Here is a 22,048-nt window from a genome sequence, read left to right as displayed (position 1 = left end):
CTGACACACAGCAGGACGGTGACCAAGCCTTGGGAGCGCTCAGGCCTTGCACCAACACAAGGGCTGAGAAGGAGAGTGTGGGAGTGGAAAGAGAAGGATTCTGGAAAGAACAAGGCTGGTGCTTCCTGGCAGAGCTGCTCTGCTGGGACTGTTTGCTCCATCTTTCCACACAGAGGAAAGATCTCAGACAAACATTTCAACGCAGGGACATTTATTTTGATTAAATACACAGAGAGCAAGACTTCTTATTTACAAGGTCTATGACTTGAACTATAAATGTGGACAGAGAATTAGAAGTGGGATGATTAATGACATCTCTTTGTGGGCAATATTATCACAGTTTAAAAAGCAAACCAATCAATCCTTGTTCAAACTCCAAACAATCATCTACAACTACAAACTATAAAAAAGACAGGTTGGATCTGTCATGGTTTTGTCATAAGTGATATGCAGAAGATGGAATGTTTAATGCCTTTGAAAAGAATCCAGTGATCAGTTTCTTCAGGGCATCCTTGAGCTCCTGGTTCCTCATGCTGTAGATGAGGGGGTTCACTGCTGGAGGCACCACCGAGTAGAGAACAGACACCACCAGATCCAGGGATGGGAAGGAGATGGAGGGGGGCTTCAGGTAGGCAAACATGGCAGTGCTGACCAACAGGGAGACCACAGCCAGGTGAGGGAGGCAGGTGGAAAAGGCTTTGTGCCGTCCCTGCTCAGAGGGGATCCTCAGCACGGCCCTGAAAATCTGCACATACGACAGCACAATGAACACAAAACAGCATAGGTCCAAAAAGACACTGACCACAAGAAGCCCAAGTTCCCTGAGGTAGGTGCCCGAGCAGGAGAGCTTGAGGATCTGGGGGATTTCACAGAAGAACTGGCCCAGGGCATTGCCCTTGCACAGTGGCAGTGAAAATGTATTGGCCGTGTGCAGCAGAGCATTGAGAAACCCAGTGGCCCAGGCAGCTGCTGCCATGTGGACACAAGCTCTGCTGCCCAGGAGGGTCCCATAGTGCAGGGGTTTGCAGATGGCAACGTAGCGGTCGTAGGACATGATGGTGAGAAGAAAATACTCTGCTGCAATAAAAAGGAGAAACTTAAAGACTTGTGCAGCACATCCCAAAACCGAAATGGCTTTGGTATTCCAGAGGGAGTTGACCAAGGACTTGGGGAGAATAGCAGAGATGGAGCCCAGGTCAAGGAGGGCGAGGTTGAGCAGGAAGAAGTACATGGGGGTGTGGAGGTGCTGGTCCCAGGCTATGGTGGTGATGATGAGGCCGTTGCCCAGGAGGGCAGCCAGGTAGATGCCCAGGAAGAGCCAGAAGTGCAAGAGCTGCAGCTCCCGTGTGTCTGTGAACGCCAGGAGGAGGAACTGGGTGGTAGAGCTGCTGTTGGACATTTGCTGCCTGTGGACATGAGGTCCTGTGCAAGGCGGAAAAGACAGTGATGGTTTTGACGAGACGTCTCTGGGAAAAACCTAAAGCCATTTCCCACAGAACCTCCCACCCCATCACATACAGAGACTCATTTTTGTTTTCCAAGAGAACGTCCTGGCTGGAGGCCTCCTGGGTGCTGGATGAGTGTGCAATGAAGACCAGGGTCTCTGCCCAGGGGCTCTTGAGCAGTCAGCCTGACCCTGTGTGATTGGGTGGGCAGGGGCCAGTCCTGGGGTTCAGCTTTGTCAGCTGGAACCGCTCCTGGTGCAGAAGGGACTGTCAGCATCTGTACCCCCAGGCCTGAGAAACTGAGTTGGAGAGGTTTGGTGTTTCTACATCTGCTTCTGCCCTCCCACCCTGGGGAGTGTTGTTGGGTGTCAGAAACCCTCCGCATTTCTTCTGCACTCAGGGAGAACAGAGTGAGTCCTGTGAGACCAGAGGATGCCTGTGGGTCAGTGCAGAGTGAGGGCAGCTGCTCTGTCCCTCTGTCCTGCTCCAGCTGCCCTGGGCTGGCACCTTTCTGACATGGGGACTCATCACACTCCCATGTTACCCTGAAAAGCCACCAGGCACTGCTGAGAGCACAGGGATCCACCTCAGAGAACAACATGTCCAACCTTTCCCAAGGTCTCAGCACCCCACGTTTAGCCCAAGACACACACGGCTCAGTCCCCAGCCCTACAGACTGCATTGCCCACACCCCACAGGTCAGAGCAAAGCTGGGACACGTGTTCCCATGGACACACCTGCAGGAAAGGACCCACAAGATCAGGCTGTGACTCTGCAGCTGAAACTGCCATCCCCAGAGAGCCTGACAGCAAGAACAAGATCCCAACAGCAGTGACCCAGAGCAGGGGAGCAAGAAGGACAATGCGGTGAGGGTGGGTGTGAGAGAGGCCAGGGCAGAGGCAGCCGGGCACTCAGACAGCGTCACCCTTCCCCAGCTGTGCAGCCACCTCCCAGACACCAACATTGCCGGGCAGCTGCTCTCAGCCCCTGTGCTCTGCAGAGGAACTGGAGCTCTGGCTGCACAGGAGCTGCTTCATGCCTTGGAGCCCCCGGCCCTGAGGGCAGAGGCTTTGCTGGGTGGGAGAGGAGGCCAGGGGGCTGCTCACAGGAGGGATCTGCACTGCAGGGGATCACAGGGACTTTTCTCTGTTCTCCCTCCCATAACAATTCCGGGTTTAGTTTCCTCTCATTTCTGATCATTTCCCTGCTGCCTGGAGATTCTCCCCCTGGGAGGTGTTTCCCTGTCCATGTCTCTTCCCTGCCAGTGCTCACAAACCCCATCCCACCCTCTGTGCCCTCCCCCTGGCCCTACAGATCCTGCCTGTTCCCAGGGCACTGCCTGGGGGCATCTTCCTGTTTGTAGGCTGGAAAACAGGACAGGTCAGACTAGGCTGAGGGGTCCAGCAAAGGTGATGCAGGTGCTGTGCACAGGCAGAGGGGTGGTGAAGGGATGTTATGAGCCTTCTGGCAGATGTGCTGATCACTCAGAGCTGCAGTTCAGGAGTCTCAGTGACTTGTTTAAGCATTAGAGCTCATTTTCATTTTATCTTTTCCTGCTCCCCCACCCCTTGGGAGAGGAAACTGAAAAGACAGGCTCAGGAAAGCTCCTTATCTGTGTGGTAATCCTTGCACTGATCTTGTCCTTGAGGCATCCTCTTGGAAAAATGCTGGGGGTGATCTGGAGCTGTGAGCAGTGCTGACCCACACAGCACCCTCTCCACAGCAGAAACACATTCCTGCCCTATAGGGTTTGCTCCTTCATGCGACAGCTTCTCCTCTCAGTGTTGTTGGGATCACCCTGGGCAGGCTGAGCGCTGACCCTGGCAGGCGGCAGAGTCCCTGTCCTGGCACAGCCCTGGGGTGCAGGGACCCTGCTCTGTAGCACAGCCCTGGGCACCCCTGGGAGCTCCCCCTGCAGTATCCATCAGCAGAAGGTGCCATGATGCCCTTCCCCACTGACAGTGCCGCAGGGAAGCCCTGCTCTAGAGTGTGTTCTTCTCTACAACAGAGATACTGTGAGAGAGACCTGACAGATCCTGCAAACTGAGTCATGTACCAGCTTTAGGAGATCCCTCCAGGAAATGCATGATGCACAGAGACTTACCGTGTTAGGACTGTGAAGATTTGTCTCTCAGTGAGCCCTCAGCAACGAACCACCTACATTGCCTTTCCCCTCTCTCTGCCTGGCTCCTGTGCCCTCGGTGCTGCAGGCAGAGCCCTCAGCCCTGCTGCGCTGTGCAGAGGAGCTGCTCCTGGGCAGAGCTGTCTCTCTGCAGCGCTGCCGCTTGCCAGGAGCTCCCTCTGTCCCAGGAGCCCAGCCCAGCTCAGCAGCACAGGAGCAGCCCATGATGTCCCTTTCTCTGTCCCCTCTGGGCTCCCTCCACGTACCCCTGGGGCTCAAGAGGCACATCCTTTCAAACAGCCTCAAGTGATCAGTGATTCTCTCTCCTCTGAACAGACACTTCTTGCCAACATTGTGTTCTCTGTATTAAAAAATAAATCAGTATGAGAATCATGTTTTTTTGTCCCATCATTAGGCAGGACACAAGGAATGTTACAGCAAATTATCAAATTTCTGTAAACTGTGGATGGGAATTTCTTCATTTGAATGAGTTTAAGCATTATATTCTGGTTTTATACTCCTAGGTCTAGAGAGACATTCATCAATCTTTGGCCATGCCATGTCTGAGCTCTGAAGCAAAGCCTTTGCACACATGGGCTCTTGGACACTTGGTACCAGGTTTCCTGTGGCAGGTCAGAGCTGGGCTGGTGCCACAGCTGGGGTGGTCCAGCCCAGATGTGAGGCAATGGCCTCAGCCAGGGACCTGACTGGGGAGCTGGAGCTGTCAGTGCTGCAGACAGAGCTGTGACACGGGTGGAATGAACTGCCAGGCAGGGTGGCAGAAGTGAGTTCATCTGGTCTGCAAGGACAGCAGCCTCCAAGCACAGGACAGCCCAGATCAGAACTCAGTCTGGACCTCTAAGGCAATTCAAGGGCCCATAATGAGCTGTTACTACTGCAGGAACAGTTAAAGGAGAAACAAAGACACTGTGTGGCCACTGATGAATATAAGAAGAGTAGGAGGGAAGAATCCCTGTGTCCTCTTGTTCTTCCGCTTCACCAGCAAGGTCTACCAGGCCTCTGTGACTGGAGGCAGAACAACCAGCAGTGGATGGGATCAAGTCACGGGCCACTGGATCTAACACAACCCTTTCCAGCCTATGGGACAGCAGGGGCAGCATCCCAGGAGCTGAGACAGCAGGACGGTGTCACAGGGAGGCCACTCTCCACCATCTTGGAAAGCTCATGGACACTGGGGGGACTCCCTGACCACTGGCAGCTCTCACACAGTGTGTGCACTTTTCAGAATGGCCAATGGGTGAGCAGGGGAACTAAGGGCTGTGCCCCAGAGCATGTCCACTGGGACCCCATTTCTGCGTGTCTGGAAGAGAAGGTGACGGGGTTTACCCAGGGCAGGTTGTGCCTGTCCATCCTCTTTGTTTTCTGTGAGGAAAGGACAGGGTTTGGATGTGGGCAGAGCAGCTGTTATTATTATTATACTCCCCCAACACCATAGTTTGTATTGCATTCCCTGCTGCACTTGGTACCTGACTCGTGGAGCCCGGACGGTTCGGGCATTCATTTTTCCAGTGTCCTTCCTCCTTACAATAAGCACATTGATTTATACCAAGCTTTACAACAGGTCTTAAAGGAGTTCCCTGAACATTCCGAAAACCGCGCCCTCGGCCGCCTCTGGTTCCCCTGCTGCGGGCTTCCATTCCTATTCCCCTACCTTGCCCTTGGACCAGGGCCAACAAGTCTTGCTGAGAACGCCTCGACTGTTCCTTTTCTCTATTATTATAAACTTTCCAGGCTGTTTCTAACATAACATCCAGATCTCGTAGTTGTGCCCCCTCCAGTTTCTGTAATTTCTTCCGAATGTCATCCTGAGACTGTCCCAAAAAGACTAAAGCCAACTGAACCCTTGCTTGTTCCGTTTCAATATCTAAATCCGTATACTTCTTTGCAGTTTCTTTTAACCTTTCTAAAAAGGTTGAAGGGGATTCATTCTTTTCCTGCCTCACATTATACAATTTTGACCAATTCATTTGTTTCGGCATAGCAGTCTGAACACCGATCAATAACCAGTCCTGATATCTCCGGAGGAGAAGCTGACCACCCCCAGTATTATAATCCCATCGGGGATCCTCTTTTGGGAAATTTTCATCAACATTACCGCCCACTGTTCCATTCCGAATATCCTCCCTTACTCTATCTCTTGCTACCCGTATAACCATATCCTTTTCTGTAGAATACATCGAAGTGTCAAGAATCACTTGCAAATCATCCCAATCAGGATTCTGCGTTTTAATTATCATTTTAATTACCCTTGCAACCTTGTCTGGGTTTTCCTGGTAAGGACCAGCTGATTGTTTCCAGATCATTAAATCTCCTGGTGAAAATGGGACTTTTACATAAAACGGCTTTCCCCCCACTCCTACTGCTTGTCGCAGGGGTGCTATTACATTTGGCAGTCCACCCCCCTTTTGGGCTTCCTTTCCTCTGTTCCTAGTTCCGTGGGATATTGGTGTGGTTGTTACTCCTTTTGCACCAGTTGCTGCCCCCACATCCCCACTGGAATCGATATCACTTTCAGTAAGACGCACAGGTGCCGAGGGTTTAAGGGGTTTAGGTGCAGAAGGTTCAGTTTCTGAAGGCGCAACATCGAGACCCGGCAGATCTAATTTTAAAGCGTTACCGCTACTGTTCTCTACAGCCAAACACGTCATGCATTTCTGTTCTGCCGTACAGCCCATACATTTATCATTAGTACCGCTCCTCCGCACTAACATTAACCCACATTCCTTCCTCCAGTCCTGTTTTCGTACAAGATAGAAAAAGAGATCCACGTACTGTACCTCATCCCATTTACCTTCCCTTTGACAAAACCTCATGAATTCACTAATAGTTCCAGGTTCTAAAGTACCCTCCGGTGGCCACCGCACTTCATTAGGCAAGTCATACTCAGGCCAGCAGTGAGTACAATATTCAATTAATTTCTTTTTACTCATTGATTGTCCAAATCCACCCTCCTTCCAATGTTTCAACAAACAGTCCAATGGTGACATCTTTGTATCGCTCATATCAACACAAAAGGGTAACACACAGACGATTAACACAGAAAGGTAACACACAGATAACTTTACCAGAACAGCAGTAAAGACGGATCAAACCACCAGTTTCAACAGCAAATACAGATCAAATTGCTAAAACTGTAGACCAGGTCCTGAACAGCACAGATAACCAGATCAGGTGAGCGCAAATAACCAGACCAAACCAGGTGCCGAGCCTGCGGCGTAAATAACCAGAACCAGAACCAGATGCCGAACCTGCAGAGGTTTCCCTCTGTCTAACGGACGGCGGCCTGGGCAATACCCCGGGAGCTCCCTGCCCAACCGAGCGTGGCTTTCGCCGCGTCTGACCGGCAGGCTACCAAATGCCTGACCAGCAGGCTACAGGACCAGAACAGAACCAGACCAGATGGGTACCCAATAATCCAGGTAAAACAACAGATAAAGCACCTTCTTACCAATCAGAGGTCCGTCGTGAGCAGCGGAGAGCCGGTCGCGTCCGATGCACTCCCCAAGAATACCTCGGTGCCGGCCGGAGCAGGATCGAGACGCGATCCATCTCAGCAATGCTCACGAGGTCCCATCTGGGTCGCCAAAATGTCAGCAATCAGGACACATAACCACGGACGTAGTTCTATGCGGTGCTTTATTTCAGCGCTGGGAAACCAGGGGTTCGCACCCAAAGCTGGTTTCAAACAGCTGATTCAGACCATACCTTATTATACAAGTTGGTCACATACATATTCATTACACCCCTGACAACCATTAGCATATCCCACACCTATTCTAGCACAAACTTTCTATCTAAAAGATGCTATAATTATCAGTTATTTTCTACGGTACCAATTTTAAAAGAATATATCGTAAATCTATGTCCACCTTAAGAATAAGGCTCGGTTACAGTTACTTGCCTTATAAGAATATACCATAAATCTATGTCAGCTTTAAGAACAGAGTTTGGTTACTGATTACAAGAGTTCTATGGCTACAGGGCTGGTTGCCATCCTAATATTAATTCAACTGTAACAGATCCAGCGATATTCAGGGAAGACCCATCCTGTCCTGTTCCATGGAAAAAACATCTTGTAAGGTCGATTACTATCACTGGGGTTCCCACACCGCGGCTTTTGGGATCCGGCGCTCGGACAAAACCCATCCCCACCCCTGCAGGAAACACCGAGAGCGCGGCTGCAGCACGTTAGCGCCCCAAAACCCCCAGGCTGCCCCATAGACACCCTAGAGATCCCTCCAGGGATCTGGGCATGGGCTTGGGGACAGCGAAGCGGGGACGGAAAGAGCCGAAGTAAGGACGGAAAGAGCCGAAGGCGCAGCGCGGAGAGAGACGAAGCGGGGACGGAAAGAGCCGAAGCCGAAGGCGCAGGGCAGAGAGAGATGAAGCGGGGACGGAAAGAGACGAAGGCGGCGAGGCCGGAAAGAGCCGAAGCGGGTACGGAAAGAGCCGAAGGCGCAGGGCGGAGAGAGACGAAGAGGAGGCGGAAAGAGCCGAAGAGGGGACGGAAAGAGCCGAAGGAGCAAGGCGGAGAGAGATGAAGAGGGGACGGAAAGAGCCGAAGCAAGGACGGAAAGAGCCGAAGGCGCAGGGCGAAGAGAGACGAAGCGCGTACGGAAAGAGCCGAAGGTGGCGGAAAGAGCCGAAGGGTAACGAGCAGGGGCGGCACCACCCGAGCGTTGCCGGGGCGAGCCGAAGAGGAGGCGGGGAGAGCCGAGCGCTTCCGAACGGCATCGAAGACGGGCGGGGACACCCGAGCGCTTCCGAACGGCGCCGAAGACGGGCGGGGACACCCGAGCGTTTCCGAACGGCCCCAAAGAGCGTGTGAGGACACCCGAGCACTTCCGAACGGCACCTAAAAGGAGGCGGGGACACCCGAGCGCTTCCGAACGGCGCCGAGGAGCGTGCGAGGACACCCGAGCGCTTCGAACGGCACCTAAGAGGAGGCGGGGACACCCGAGCGCTTCCGAACGGCACCTAAGAGGAGGCGGGGACACCCGAGCGCTTCCGAACGGCACCTAAGAGGAGGCGGGGACACCCGAGCGCTTCCGAACGGCGCCGAAGAGGAGGCGGGGACAACGGCGCCATCTTGGCCGTCACGGAGCTGGAGGTCGTTAATGAGCTAATTAGCGCTAATGAGGGGATGGGGCTGATTGAGGAGCTGGATTGAGGTTAATGAGGTCGGAAAGCAATTAATGAACATCTGGAGAAGCAGCTCATTACGGAACCCAATTAATGAACACCTAGAGAAAAGCCGCTCGTTAAGGGCTGAATTAATGAGTGGGGGAATCTGTTCATTAATGAACCCCGTGGCTCGTTAAGGGCCAACGCTTAATTAACGTAGGAACCAATAAGCGCAATTCCTAAAGAGCGGGAGCCGCTAATTGGTGGGGTGGGGGTAATTAACCCATTGACCCCCAGAGGGCACCCAGGCGTTCGGGGCTAGGCCTGAGGGCGCCCCGCCCACCGGCCGCTGATTGGCTGAGCGATAAAGAGCGTGACTCCGCCCCCTCCGCGAGGCCCCGCCCCCTCCCGGCTCTTAAAGCGACAGTGACCCCAATAATTGATTGTTTCGGGAGTTGTCCCGGAGTTCGGGAGGGACCCAGGAGTTCGGGAGGCACCCAGGAGTGCACCAAGGGACCCAGGAGTTCAGGAGGGACCCAGGAGTACGGGAGGGACCCAGGAGTGCCCCAAGGGACTCAGGAGTTCAGGAGGGACCCAGGAGTTTGGAAGGGACCCAGGAGTGCCCCCAAGAGACCCAGGATTTCGGAATGGACCCAGGAGTGCCCCATGGGACTCAGGAGTTCAGGAGGGACCCAGGAGTTCGGGGAGGGACCCAGGAGTTTGGGAGGGACCCAGGAGTGCCCCGAGGGACCCAGGAGTGCCCCAAGGGACCCAGGAGTTCGGGGAGGAACCCAGGAGTTCGGGAGGGACCAAGGAGTCATGCGTGTGGATGAACAGAAGGGTGTTGGGGTTCTCCAGTGGGCTGGGGGAGACATAGAGTGCCCCATAGAGCCCCATAAGTGACCCATAGTGCCCCATAAGTGACCCATAGAGCCCCCTCAGTGCCCCATAGAATCCCATAAGTGCCCCAGAGAGCCCCATCAGTGCCCCATCAGTGCCTCACCCATAGGTGACCCATAGTGCCCCATCAGTGCCCCACAGAGACCCATAAGTGCCCCGTAGTGTCTCCGCACTGCCCCATAGTGCCCCACAAGTGACCCATGGAGCCCCATTACTGCCCCATAGAGCCCCATAAGTGCCCCACAAATGACTCATGAGCCCCATAAGTGACTCTTAGCGACCCACAAGTGCCCCCTAAGTGCCTGTTAGTGACCCCCAAGAGCTCCATGGCCATGGGGTGTCACTGGTGACGAGAGCACTGCTCCTCCTACTGCCACTGCTGTGTGCTCGTTGGTTACACTGACAGTGACCTCACACCCTCTACTGCCACTGCTGTGTGCTCATTGGTTACACTGACAGTGACCTCACACCCTCTACTGCCACCGCTGTGTGCTCATTGGTTACACTGACAGTGACCTCACACCCTCTACTGCCACCGCTGTGTGCTCATTGGTTACACTGACAGTGACCTCACACCCTCTACTGCCACCGCTGTGTGCTCATTGGTTACACTGGCAGTGACCTCACACCCTCTACTGCCACTGCTGTGTGCTCATTGGTTACACTGACAGTGACCTCACACCCTCTGCTGCCACTGCTGTGTGCTCATTGGTTACACTGACAGTGACCTCACACCCTCTACTGCCACCGCTGTGTGCTCATTGGTTACACTGACAGTGACCTCACACCCTCTACTGCCACTGCTGTGTGCTCATTGGTTACACTGACAGTGACCTCGCACCCTCTACTGCCACCGCTGTGTGCTCATTGGTTACACTGACAGTGACCTCACACCCTCTACTGCCACCGCTGTGTGCTCATTGGTTACACTGACAGTGACCTCACACCCTCTACTGCCACTGCTGTGTGCTCATTGGTTACACTGACAGTGACCTCACACCCTCTACTGCCACCGCTGTGTGCTCATTGGTTACACTGACAGTGACCTCACACCCTCTGCTGCCACCGCTGTGTGCTCATTGGTTACACTGACAGTGACCTCACACCCTCTACTGCCACTGCTGTGTGCTCATTGGTTACACTGACAGTGACCTCACACCCTCTGCTGCTGCTTGTTCTTCCAGAGCTGTTCTGGTTCCACTCCCCCACTCTCCTTCTCACCCCTTGTGTTGGTGCAAGGCCTGAGTGCTCTGGCAGCTTGGTCCCCGTCCTGCTGTGTGTCAGTGCTGTGAGCGCAGGCAGGGACAGGCAATGGGCACTGCTGTGACAGAGCTGGCCTCACAACAGCCTTTCCGGAGAGAAAGGTGATCTCCTATGGGCAGGATGGGAAGATTTCGGTCTTCGTACAGAGATTCTCCCAAGAACACGGCCACACAAGTGGCCACAGGTGCAACATCATTGTACAGCTGAACAGTGTGTGTGTGCAGGGCTGGTACAGCAGTGTCCTCTCACAGCCAGGCCTCCTGCCAGAGACCTGCAGGACCAGCAGAGCAGGGGCTGGGCTGTGCCCCTGTGCACTGGACACCCCACGGAAGGAGCCTCAGGTCAATCACCGTGCACTGTCCCCTCAAATCCACCATTTCCAGCCCTGGCCTCTCACCCAGAGAAGCTGTTCTTCCCTCCATGCATGGACACTGAATGAGTATTCAGCAGTCTGTGTTTGCTTTGTACAGCTGAGATGAGAGCATGCACACCGTGTACGTGAGGTGACATGAACCCAAGTGAGCACAAACACCATCAACTATTCCTTGGGGTTCCATGAAGGCCTGTGGCACAGACCAGGTCTTGAGGTCACTTCATGTTGGAAGAAGCATCCCATTGTTCACTGCCTGCATGCAGCACTGGGATGTGATTCCTTCACCCAAGGTCCTTGTGTCCATTCTTTCTGCCATGGGACATCTCAGATGGGTGCAGAGCAGGTGACGCAGCGCAGGGCTGAGGTGCCTCCCGTCCATTGGGAGTGGCAACGGGAGGCCAGAGGGAAAATGTGACTCCTGCCTCTGTGTTTAAAAGGGACGGACTCTGTCTCTGAACACTCCTGGGTGCAGAAGGAGTTCACGAGGCCAGCTCAGACATGGACGCCTGACAGACCCTGACATTTCTGTGTGTGACTCCAGGAACAAACCTCAGTGGCTCAGTGAGATTCATCTCAGTTGCTGGAATGGCTCATTGCAAGTGCTCCTGTCTGCTCCATCACCCTTGCTCCTGATCCAGGGTTGTGCTCTCAAAAGTACCAGAGCACTCAGAGAGGTTCTGGCGTCCTTGGAAAAGGCACACATCCAACCCAACTTCAAGAAGGGCTCTTTATTAAAATCCAGCCGTTTTCCTCAAGAAGAGCTGCTCCTCCAGCTGGTTTAGCGCCAGCAGCACAGGGCTCTCAGGCTCCATCGAGATCTTGGCCGCTTCCATGAAGAGCACACGGTGACAATGGTCTGGGTTGCCAGGGAGCTGATGGAGGGGTCAGTCTCCTCCTCCAAGGGCTGAATGGCTGCAAGGGAAAGAAGCAGAGCCCAAATGAGCTCCCATGTCTGCAGAGACCCCCAGGCGTCTCCTCCCGACCACGCTCCCTGCTCACCTCTGCAGATCTCAGCCAGACTCTCCTTGCTTGGGTCCCTCAGGTGCCGCACAGCCAGCCCTGGGCACAGAGCTCCATCAGCCCCTGCTCCCTCCCCTCCGCAGCGCCCACCCCAGGGGAGAGCAGGAGCCGAGCTGGTGGGACCGAGCGAGGCGGCCACCAGGGCCACCTGCGTGGGCAGGGCTGGGAGGGGAGGCCAAGGGCCTGCACGGGGCAGCCGGGGCTCTGGCAGCCACAGGGCTGCTCCTTGTGCCAGGGCAGTGGCGGGGACTGGGGCCGGGCTGCCAAAAGGGGGACCTGGGGGCTGTGACTCACCAATGAACCTCAAGGCGGCCTCTTGCAAGCTGGTCTGAGGGTCCCTCAGGTACGGCAGGCTCTGCCTCAAGAGCTCCTGAGCCCTGCTCCTGTCCCGCTCCAGCTGGAGAGAGCACACGGGTGTGAGCACCTCACTGTCCCTCCCCAGCTGGCCGGACCAGTCCCTCCTCCCAGGAACCCACATTCCCCTTCCCCTCCGACCATTCCCGTGTCCCAGCCAGGAGCCCTGTGGGGCTGAGGCTGAAGACAGACACAGGCCGAGGGGTCCCAGGGGTGCTGAGTGCCCTCCCTCCCGCTGGCTGCGGGGCAGAGGGAAGAGCCCTTGGGGGCTCTGTTCTTGAGTTCAGGGAACAAGGATGCAGCTCAGGGCTGCAGCAGGACAGGCGAGGCACATCTGCAGAGCCCACAGCACAGACATGTGGGGCAGCCCCGTCCAGCCTGGGCCCTGGGCCCTGGGGTTGTCCTCACCAAGCTCTCTCCAGTCCTCCATGTCTGCTGAGTCTGCACGAGATGTCTGAGCTGTTTCCACTTGAGGAGCTCTGCTGCATCCAGGAGGGCTTCCCTGGCCACCTACAGAACAGCAGAAGCTGGGAGATGGCACCACGGTTGGGGAAGGAGACCTGGTGTCCCCCTCCTCTGGGCTTTGTTCCCGGGGTGATTCTGCCCTTAGGGAGCAGGGGTCCCAAACGTCCAGGGGTCTCTTCCCTGCATCACCGCTCAGCTTTGAAATCCGCACCTTGGCCACGCTCTGCACTTGGTCACTCATGTGGAAGAAGAGAGGGAGCAGGCCAAGTCGCACCGTGTTCTTCATCTTTCTCTTGTCGTTCTCCACCACCATCTTCATCAGGTCCCTGAAGAGGCTGATGGAGATCTTTCTCAGCTGGCTCAGCTCCTGGGAGGGAGAAGCACAGTAGGACCTGAGCACCAGCAGCTCTCTGCCCACGGGGAGCAGAAGCTCCTGCACGGCTGATGTGAGGGGAGATGCTCCAGGGCGGCGTTGTGCACACTGCAGTTGTGGCCAGATCTGTGGCCCTGGGTCCACGAAAGGCCACTCAAGAGACTTGTTAAGCAGTGCCTGTGCGTCAAAGTGCTCTCCCAACCACCCAGCATCCCCCACCAGCTTCAGCAGCCATGGTGGGGAGGAGCTGTTGGAGCAGCTGGCAGGGAGCAGCTGGGCTGGGCTGCAGAACCAGAAACCATCCCACAAGAGCCCCGGGGAGAAAGCGGAGGAGAAGCCCCTGCTCCGCGTGGCCGGGCTGAAGGGCAGATGTCATTGCCCAGTTCTCATCCACTAGGCTCAGGGTTATACACCAGCCTTACGTCATCAAAGAAGGGCAGGAGAAGCTTTGCCAGCACCACGGCGATGGGGCTGGCCTCCTCCCTCTCCAGCTGAGCCATCACGTTTCTGAAGACCACCAGAGCCTTGGTCTTGATGACGTTATTGCCGTACTGCAGGACCCACGACAGGTCTGGCAGCATGACCTTCATTTTTCTGGCCTGTATGAAGAAGAGAGTTTCCCTCTTGGGACCAGGTCCATGTCTGGAGAGCTCCCCAGGCAGCCAGCAGGTCCCACCATGGCAGGGAGGGCCCTTGGAGCAGGCACCCCAGCCACTGCCAGCCCAGGCCAAGCCCGAACCCACTGCACCCTTGGCTGCCACCACGGCTCCCTTGGCATGACCCTACTCACCATCTCTTCTCTCTCTGACAGCGTCATCAAGCCCCTGAGCACCAGGGAGAGCACCTTTGGTCTTCGCTGCCTCAGAAACCTCATGATGAGGTACATTGGAGCAAACTCCTCATCTTGCAGGTCATTGCTGGCCAGGATCTGAAAGCAAAGCCAGCAGTGAGCGACCGGCAGAGCTGGTGGGGTTCCTTGCACCGTGCAGCTCCTGGGGCACCAGGAGCTTTATCCAGTAACTCACAGCCAAGCGAAGGATGGATGTGTCCTCCCAGCATGTATGTAAGACCCTACGGTGCCGGTCCTGGAGTTGGATGTGCAGCTCCTTCAACACGTTCTGCAGGGTCTGAGGCACGGAGAACATCACCTCCCACAGTGCCAGGGCAGTGCTGCGGGAGAGCGCTCTGTCAGCAGGGCAGCCTGGGCCACAGCAGCGTGGCCGGGCTCAGCGCTGCAGGACGGTGGGGATGCCCTGGGCAGCAGCAGAGGCTGAGCTGGTGCTCCCGTGGGGCTGGCAGGAGCACAGTGGGGGGCTCTGGGCTGCCTTGCTCAGCTGTGGCTGCTGCAGGCCTGGCTGACCCCCAGCACTGGGAAGCGTGGTGGGATGGAGGGTCCTGCTCCTTGGGGGTGTCCTGCAGGATTTGTTGGCTCTGTGTCCCTCTCCCCACAGGGAACAAGCCCTCATGGCTTTTGGGGCCAGTACCTGTCTGCTGGTGGTGCGATTGTCAGCAGCGTGGACACCACCTCCCCAGGGCACTTGTCAGCCATCCAGACAATTAGGGACACCACTCTCTGCCAGGCTGGGGCCGTGTTGATGCACCCCAGGGTTTTGTGGATGCAGCTCGTGATCTTTGGCACCTGGAGGAGACACAGGTGAGGATGGTGCTGCCACTGGAGTGCAGCCATTTCCTCACTGCCCTTCCCATCCCTCTCTGTCGCCTTCATGTGGCTTCACTTTACTGGGATTTGAGAGGAAGAGATGGATGGAGGGAGAACAAGGTCGGACAGGGCCGAAGGGCAATCCAGCCAAAGACCACTTACATCCACCAGCCAGAAATCGCAGTCTCTCTTGACCATGTCCAGCATGTTTCTGGCCGCCTTCTTGTCAAAGGTGCTGGAGTCGGTCAGTGCCTCGATGAACACCAGGACCATGTCTGTTCTCTCGGAAGGCTGGAGATGTTCTGCAAAGAGCTAAGGGAGGAAGGGAGGCAGCGAAGCCAAGTCACACCGAGTGCCCTGGTGCTGCTGCTTCGCCGGGCGGTGCCAGCAGCCCTGCAGAGACGCCCGGTGGTGCTGTGGGTGCTGCGGCAAAGCTGGCAGCAGGGGCGGCAGGGACTGCTGGGGAGGAGGAGGAGAGAGGCCCGGGGTGAGGGGGGAGAGTTGGAGTCATGGGCAGAGGGTGCTGGTCCTGCCGTGAACCAGGGCTTGCTGGTGGCCAGCAGGACTGGGGCTGCTGCTGGGACACTGGAGAGCAGCCCTCGCATGGTCCCTGCTCGGGGACAGCAGGAACCCTCTCAGCAGGGATAGGGAGGCCACAGCAGCCCCCTGAGTTTGGAGGCCTTTGCTCTCACAAGACCCCTGCTGGTGCCACAGCAAGGGGGGAGCTCATTACCTTGGTAATGTGAGGAGCGCTGGACGAAGAGGTCAAGGAGGCGACCTCGGCTTCCCAGTCCTCCTGGAGCTGTGCATTCTCCTCTGGCACCGTCACACCTAAAAAGCAGGGAAATACAGAAGAGCTGGTAAGACACAGCAGCTTCGCCAGTACCGGACAGAGCTTTGAACCTGGAATGCCCAAGCAGGGAGGTTATGACCAACAGTCAGGGGAGGAGGTGGTGGAGAGCAGTGCCACGGAAAGGCTGACCCTCCTCCAGTGCACATGTGCGAATGCTCCTGGCCCTGGAAACTCCAAGGCCCTAGAGCTCTGCATGCAGTGCCACAGTTCAGTCCCCCATGGCTGGAATAGCAGTGATGTGGGGGACGTCTCGCATGGCTGCAGTGCTGCGGGTCAGGAGCAGAGGAGGGACAGTGCTGGTAACATGGTGTTGTCTCCAGGAAGCAGCAGAAGAGTCCATCACAACACCCAGGAAGACAAGCAGAGGTGCTGGCTGATGTGGCTGTGCAGAGGGATGTATCCCACCACAGCTTCTCTTACAGTGTTGCTGACGCTTGAATTGGAAGAGGAAACAGAGAGTGTCCAAAGCCAAGCAGCTGGTCTCTTCTTCCTTGAATGACAGGAATAGGAGGAGATGTCCTAGCAGCTGTCCGAGGATTGGCATCTGGATCTCAGCACCGGAATCATCTCTGTCCTCATTCGGATCAGCCTGGACAAGGGCAAAGGAAGTGCAGAAGGGCTGAGGGTATGTGGGGCCAAAGCCCTGAATCCAGGAATGTGCCCAGGGCTGGATCGAGGGTGGTCAGAGCTTTGCAGGGCCCTGCAGACCCCAATCCCAGAACAGCCCCATGCAGGCAGAGCTGCCAGACCTGGGTTCCCTCGGTGCTCCTTGGGCAGTCCCGGCCAACACAGGACTGGGGCAGAGCTGGGTCCTGGCAGAGCAGGGAGTGCCTGGTCCTTACCTTCAGTGAGGAGTAGTTGGTCAGCAAGAAGCTCAGCAGCCTCATCCTGCCCACAGCCCTCTCCCGCACAGATGCCCTCTCAGAGGTGCTGAAAGTCAAGAGCATCTGGGAAGAGAGAAGCTGCTGGTGAGCCCTGGGAGCAGCCACCGCTCCAGCAGAAGCAGCACTGCTCAAGTCCAGGCTTGGACTGGCCTAGTCTATTAAGGCTTCCTATGATCTGGAACAAAGCCTGTAATGGGCTTCCTGTCCTCTGGCAGGCTTGGGACAAACGCCCCGGGCCAGCCCTGCGGCCAGGCAGGAAGGCGGATGCCACCCTCTGCGGCCACTGTGCTGCGGAAGAGCCTGGTGGGCAGCCCCTGGCTCCCCAAGGAGGTGGGCACCCTCCCGGCAGCGCTCTCTGCACGGCACGGGTGGGACTGTCACCTCCAGAGTGGACACCCCATCCCCCAGGGTGAGGAACAGCCCTGGTGAAGCCCACTCTTTGCACACGCCAGACCTGGAAGATATCCTGCATCTTCTCACTGACTTGAGAGGCAGGAGAGTTGAGCACCAACGCCACAAGCATGCTGTCCACAGCCTTCATGGTCTGCAAGGAAGACAACGAGTTATGGCCACGTTTCCTGCCATCCCCCTCACCCCAAGAGACTGATCTGAAGTCCCAGCACCAAGGGAGGACTCGTGCGCTGCTTCACGGTGCCTGGGAGAGACCCAGGGGCAAATAATCTGCTGCTGTCAGAGCAGCCCATGGCACTGGATGAGGCCAGGCCCACGGGAACGGGGGAAGGGACAACAGTGGGAAAGCAAAGCCTGTCTGGGATCTCTGGTCATAGCGCAGCACGGGGTGACCAGAGAGCAGCCCAGAGGGACTGGGGCTCCTGTAGCTCCCCCAGCACTTACCATGAAGTAGAGGTAAGGTTTCAGGTCCCTCATTTCCTCTTTTGGAGGAAGCATGAAGACGCTGGAGAAGCAGGCCTGGATGTGGCTCCTATCTTTGCCTTCCAGTACCTCCTCCACGAAGCTACAAAGAGAGAGGGGCCAGTAGGACATGGGTGCTGGGAGCAGTGCCTGGAGGTCTCGTACAGGTGGACACGGGGCTCTGGGGCAGGAGTCCCCAGGAAGGATGGACAGGTACCTCATGTCGGCCATGGCAAATGCGGCAATCCGCTGCACCACTGTGGGCAGTTGGTCCCTGGGCTCCTCTTCCAGCAGCACCTGCAGAGCACAGCCGGGATGGGACCTGGCAGCTGCCAGCACCCAGTGCCACCAGCCCCCGGCCCTGCCCAGCACTGTCCTCACAGGTGCCGGTGCCGGGGGCATTGCTCACTTCCCCAGCGCTGCCGGGTATCCCCTCACCTCGATATTCTCTACCAGCTCGTATCTCTGGCAGAAGAGGTCTAGGCCCTGGGACAAGTCGTTGTATGTTGCATCTCTGAAGATCATGGCAATGCATTTAAGGAACTCCATCTTCTGTTCCTCGTCCTGGCAGCCAGGGGACAGAGAGACAAACAGGAAGCATGAGATGAGGACTCGCGGCCAGCGGCACCGCAGCATGGGGTGCAGTGCCCATTAGAGACCTGGGAGCAGCAGCTCTGCCCAGCCAGCGCCCTCCAGCACCCCGCAGCAGAGCCCCTGCCAGCAGACGCCGGCACAGCCGCCTTCCAAAGGGCCGCGGTTACCTTGTCTGGGCTGCTGAAAAGGGACACGATGGAGTCCACATGTTCTGGTTCCACCTCATATGCGGGTAACGAATCGGCATCTAATAAAGGAGGAGAGCAGGGAGGGCTGCACAGAGGGTTTGCAGGCAAGAGAGAGCAGAGGAAGGAGCTCTGCCCCATGTCCATCCCAGTGCCCGCTGCCCCGGCACAGCCTCCCTGTGCGTGTGGGGGCTGGAGGGTGCCCAGCAGAGGGGCTGCGATGCTGGAGCCAGGCAGGATGGGGAAAGCCCCCAGTGCAGCGGGTGAGGAACTCGCTTCAGACAGGCAGGAAAGGTCCCCGTCCCGCAGCACGGTGCCTCCTGCCCGCCCAGCTGCCTCTCGCTGCCCGTGCCCTGCAGCAGGAGCTGGGTCCCCTCTGCCCGCAGAGGCTGTGCTGGGGCCGGCGCCAAGCTCGGAGCAGCCCTGGGCTTCAGGCAGCATCATCACCACCCATGGGAACCCCTGCCAGCGTGTGGGGAAACGTGATTTTGGTGTGGAGCGGGGAGCGATCGCGGGGCCCCACCCTGCCCAGACAATCAGGGCCCCTCACTCACCGATCTGCAGTGGCTGGACCGCATCCACCTGGTTGGGCTGCGGTGGAGATCTGACCTCCTGGGGACCCCCAACCTCCTCCTGCCAGGCCACCCGGGGGCGGCTGGGGGGTCTCTCCTGCCAGGCCAGCCTAGGTCGGATGGGGGGTCTCTCCGCCATTTTTCAGTCAATGGGGAAGGACTACGGATGAAGAAGGCGGACGCTTCGGCAAACGCCTCGGTGCTGCAGCTCTGCCAGAGGCAGCGGTGAAAGGTGTGGGATGCGCCCGTGTGCTCCTCGTCGGGGAAAGACGGGAGCTGAGCTCAGGAGCTCCCTGCTCCAAGTCTGCCAGGGGCAGCAGAGTCTGCCGGGGCAGCTAGAGCTGGGTTGTGGTTGGGCTCGATGATCTTAAGGGTCGCTTCCAACCAAGAAGATTCTCTGATTCTCTGAGAGACGTGGGCTACGCTCGGGGCTCTCGCCAGCTCCGTGCTCGCACCCTGTCCCGTCACTGTCCTGTCGGACAGTGTGGGCTGGGCCCGCAGCGGCGCTGAGCACATGCGGGGCAGTGGGTGTCACCAAGTGACGTCACAAAGGGCCCCACTGTGACCCTGTGCCTGGGCAGGGAGGGTCAGGATGTCCCTTGGGAGGCACAGGCCAGCTCAGCCCTGGGCACCTGGCTGCTGAGTTTCCATCCCAGTTTCTAAAAGCTCCAGCACCCATTGCTCTGAGCAAAGTCTTGAACAGTCTGCTGCACCGCTCCATGTTCCCAGCGACTGGTGCATGATGGGGGTGTCACAGACACACTCAATGCCACGCTCCTTGCTCCAGGCGCCTATGGGGATGTTGCGGAAAGGATCCCGCTATCTGGCTCTGTTCTCTCTGGGCTGCCAGGGGTGGCAGATGCACTCGATCCCCCAGTCACCCCCAGCCAAACCAGAGCAGTTTGGTCCAGGCTCCAGAGGAGGGAAGGGGCTGAGCCGTAACCAGGCCAAGAACTCCTGCCAGGAGACCCACGGGGAAGCAGAAGAGCAGATGAACGCTGGTAATTTGTGAGCGCATGAGTCTCAGACACACTTTTCTTACTGTGCGCAACGTGACTGCGAGCCTATCACTTCACTCCATAAATACGACAGCCTGGATGAGCCCACTGTGAGCTCTCCCTGCTAAATAAGTGAGCTGTGTGGCAATGGTTTTGCTACTCAGAGATAAGTTTAATATTAATCATTTACCTTAAGTAGATGCACACTAAATATAATCAATTCTTTTAGGACATAAGCTGGTATGATTTTTAATATACTCTTTGCTTTTGTTACTTGGTAAGCTGGATTTGCTAAAATTTTAGGCTGCGAAGTTCTGCTCATATCTACCAAAAGCAACTCCAAACTACACTGATCACTTACAAGACAAGGCCCGTATTGCACTTCGCCGAGAAGAAAGGAATTTGCGTCCAGGCAAAACAGCACCTGCAAGGCTATGGACAATAAACAACGTCTACAGCTCAACACAGCAAAGCCCACGTGGAATCAGAGAAGTTTGCCACTGGAGCTTTAAACAGGGACTGCAGGGCGAACGGTTATCAGGGAGAGAAGAATCCTGACCGTGTGCTCCGTGAACGGGTACAGGCACCTGCAGAGAAGGTCAGCAGCACTGGGCTTGGCGTATTTCCCCCATTCAGTGAACGATAGAGTGAACCTGCCACGGAATTCACAGTATCACAGTATCACAGTATGTTTGGGATTGGAAGGGACCTCAAAAGATCATCCAGTCCAATCCCCCTGCTGGAGCAGGAACGCCTAGGAGAGGTCGCACAGGAACATGTCCAGGCGGGTTTGAATGTCTGCAGGGAAGGAGACTCCACAACCTCCCTGGGCAGCCTGTTCCAGTGCTCTGTCACCCTCACTGGGAAGAAGTTCTTTCTCAAATTTAAGTGGAACCTCTTGTGTTCCAGCTTGATCCCATTGCCCCTTGTCCTATCATTGTTTGCCACTGAGAAGAGCCCGGCTCCATCCTCGTGGCACTCACCCTTTATATATTTATAAACATTAATAAGGTCACCCCTCAGTCTCCTCTTCTCCAAACTAAAGAGCCCCAGCTCCCTCAGCCTTTCTTCATAAGGGAGGTGCTCCACTCCCTTCAGCATCTTTGTTGCCCTACGCTGGACTCTCTCCAGCAGTTCCCTGTCCTTCTGGAACTGAGGGACCACAACTGGACACAATATTCCAGGTGTGGTCTAACCAGGGTGGAGTAGAGAGGATGGAGGACCTCTCTGACCTACTGACCACCCCTCCTCTAATACACCCCAGGTACCATTGGCCTTCCTGGCCACAAGGGCCCAGTGCTGGCTCATGGTCATCCTGTTGTCCACCAGGACCCCCAGGTCCCTTTCCCCTACACTGCTCTCTAATAGGTCATTCCCCAACCTATACTGGAACCTGGGGTTGTTCCTGCCCAGGTGCAGGACTCTACACTTTCCCTTGTTAAATTCCATCAGGTTATCCCCCGCCCAACTCTCCAGCCTGTCCAGGTCTCTGGATGGCAGCACAGCTTCCAGTGTCAGCCACTCCTCCCAGCTTGGTGTCATCAGCAAACTTGCTGATAGTACACTCAATTCCCTCATCTAAATCGTTAATGAATATATTGAATAATATTGGCCCCAGTACTGACCCCTGAGGCACTCCGCTAGATACTGGCCTCCAACTGGACTCCGCACCATTGACCGCCACTCTCTGGCTTCTCTCTTTAAGCCAGTTTGCAACCCACCTCACTACTCTATTGTCCAGACCACACCTCCTCAATTTAGCTGTGAGGATGCTGTGGGAGACTGTGTCAAAGGCTTTACTGAAGTCAAGGTAGACCACATCCACCGCTCTGCCATCATCCATCCACCTTGGTACATTCTCATTAAAGGCTATGAGGTTGGTCAAGCATGACTTCCCCTTGGTAAAGCCGTGCTGACTGCCCCTAATGACCCTCTTATCCCTGATGTGCCTTGAGATGACACCAAGGAT

At 56.3% G+C, this 22,048-nt stretch overlaps 3 protein-coding genes across 3 annotated transcripts; all 3 read right to left on the bottom strand.

Moving 5' to 3' along the window:
* Positions 1-436: 436 nt before the first annotated feature.
* LOC139829066 (olfactory receptor 14A16-like) lies at positions 437-1,399 on the bottom strand. Its single transcript, XM_071814413.1, has one exon. It carries the CDS (start codon positions 1,397-1,399, stop codon positions 437-439), a length of 963 nt encoding a protein of 320 aa, XP_071670514.1.
* Positions 1,400-11,949: 10,550 nt separating this feature from the next.
* LOC139829056 (uncharacterized) lies at positions 11,950-16,283 on the bottom strand. Its single transcript, XM_071814408.1, has 11 exons — positions 15,854-16,283; positions 15,283-15,432; positions 14,945-15,099; positions 14,486-14,630; positions 14,251-14,388; positions 13,883-14,059; positions 13,299-13,454; positions 13,031-13,132; positions 12,563-12,665; positions 12,248-12,307; positions 11,950-12,160 (listed from the first exon to the last, which is right to left on the bottom strand). Exons 2-11 carry the CDS (start codon positions 15,391-15,393, stop codon positions 12,027-12,029), a joined length of 1,281 nt encoding a protein of 426 aa, XP_071670509.1. The 5' UTR covers positions 15,394-15,432; positions 15,854-16,283; the 3' UTR covers positions 11,950-12,026.
* Positions 15,809-20,292, bottom strand: LOC139829065 (maestro heat-like repeat-containing protein family member 7). Its single transcript, XM_071814412.1, has 9 exons — positions 19,064-20,292; positions 18,492-18,571; positions 18,169-18,294; positions 17,948-18,027; positions 17,713-17,833; positions 17,312-17,401; positions 16,816-16,920; positions 16,394-16,562; positions 15,809-16,023 (listed from the first exon to the last, which is right to left on the bottom strand). The coding sequence occupies exons 1-9, from the start codon at positions 19,218-19,220 to the stop codon at positions 15,809-15,811; spliced, it is 1,143 nt and encodes a 380-aa protein (XP_071670513.1). The 5' UTR covers positions 19,221-20,292.
* Between the last annotated feature and the right edge of the window lie 1,756 nt (positions 20,293-22,048).

Source organism: Patagioenas fasciata, chromosome 13 (genome assembly GCF_037038585.1).
Source record: "Patagioenas fasciata isolate bPatFas1 chromosome 13, bPatFas1.hap1, whole genome shotgun sequence".
Classification (NCBI taxonomy): Eukaryota; Metazoa; Chordata; class Aves; order Columbiformes; family Columbidae; genus Patagioenas; species Patagioenas fasciata.
The sequence above is the reverse complement of the archived record's forward strand: the minus strand, read 5'-3'. Positions and strand labels throughout refer to the sequence as shown.

Excerpts from the sequence above, each read along its gene's own strand:
- LOC139829056 (XM_071814408.1), bottom strand. The coding sequence starts at position 15,393 with ATGGTCCTGGTGTTCATCGAGGCACTGACCGACTCCAGCACCTTTGAC. Across the intron at positions 14,060-14,250 it reads TGTCAGAGAGAGAAGAGATG|GCCAGAAAAATGAAGGTCAT; the intron begins GTGAGTAGGGTC and ends TTCTTCATACAG. Across the intron at positions 12,666-13,030 it reads GGAGGACTGGAGAGAGCTTG|CTGGAGCGGGACAGGAGCAG; the intron begins GTGAGGACAACC and ends TGCTCTCTCCAG.
- LOC139829066 (XM_071814413.1), bottom strand. The coding sequence starts at position 1,399 with ATGTCCAACAGCAGCTCTACCACCCAGTTCCTCCTCCTGGCGTTCACA.
- LOC139829065 (XM_071814412.1), bottom strand. The coding sequence starts at position 19,220 with ATGGCGGAGAGACCCCCCATCCGACCTAGGCTGGCCTGGCAGGAGAGA. Across the intron at positions 17,834-17,947 it reads TTTGCCATGGCCGACATGAG|CTTCGTGGAGGAGGTACTGG; the intron begins GTACCTGTCCAT and ends CTCTCTTTGTAG. Across the intron at positions 16,921-17,311 it reads AGATGCAGGATATCTTCCAG|ATGCTCTTGACTTTCAGCAC; the intron begins GTCTGGCGTGTG and ends CTCTCTTCCCAG.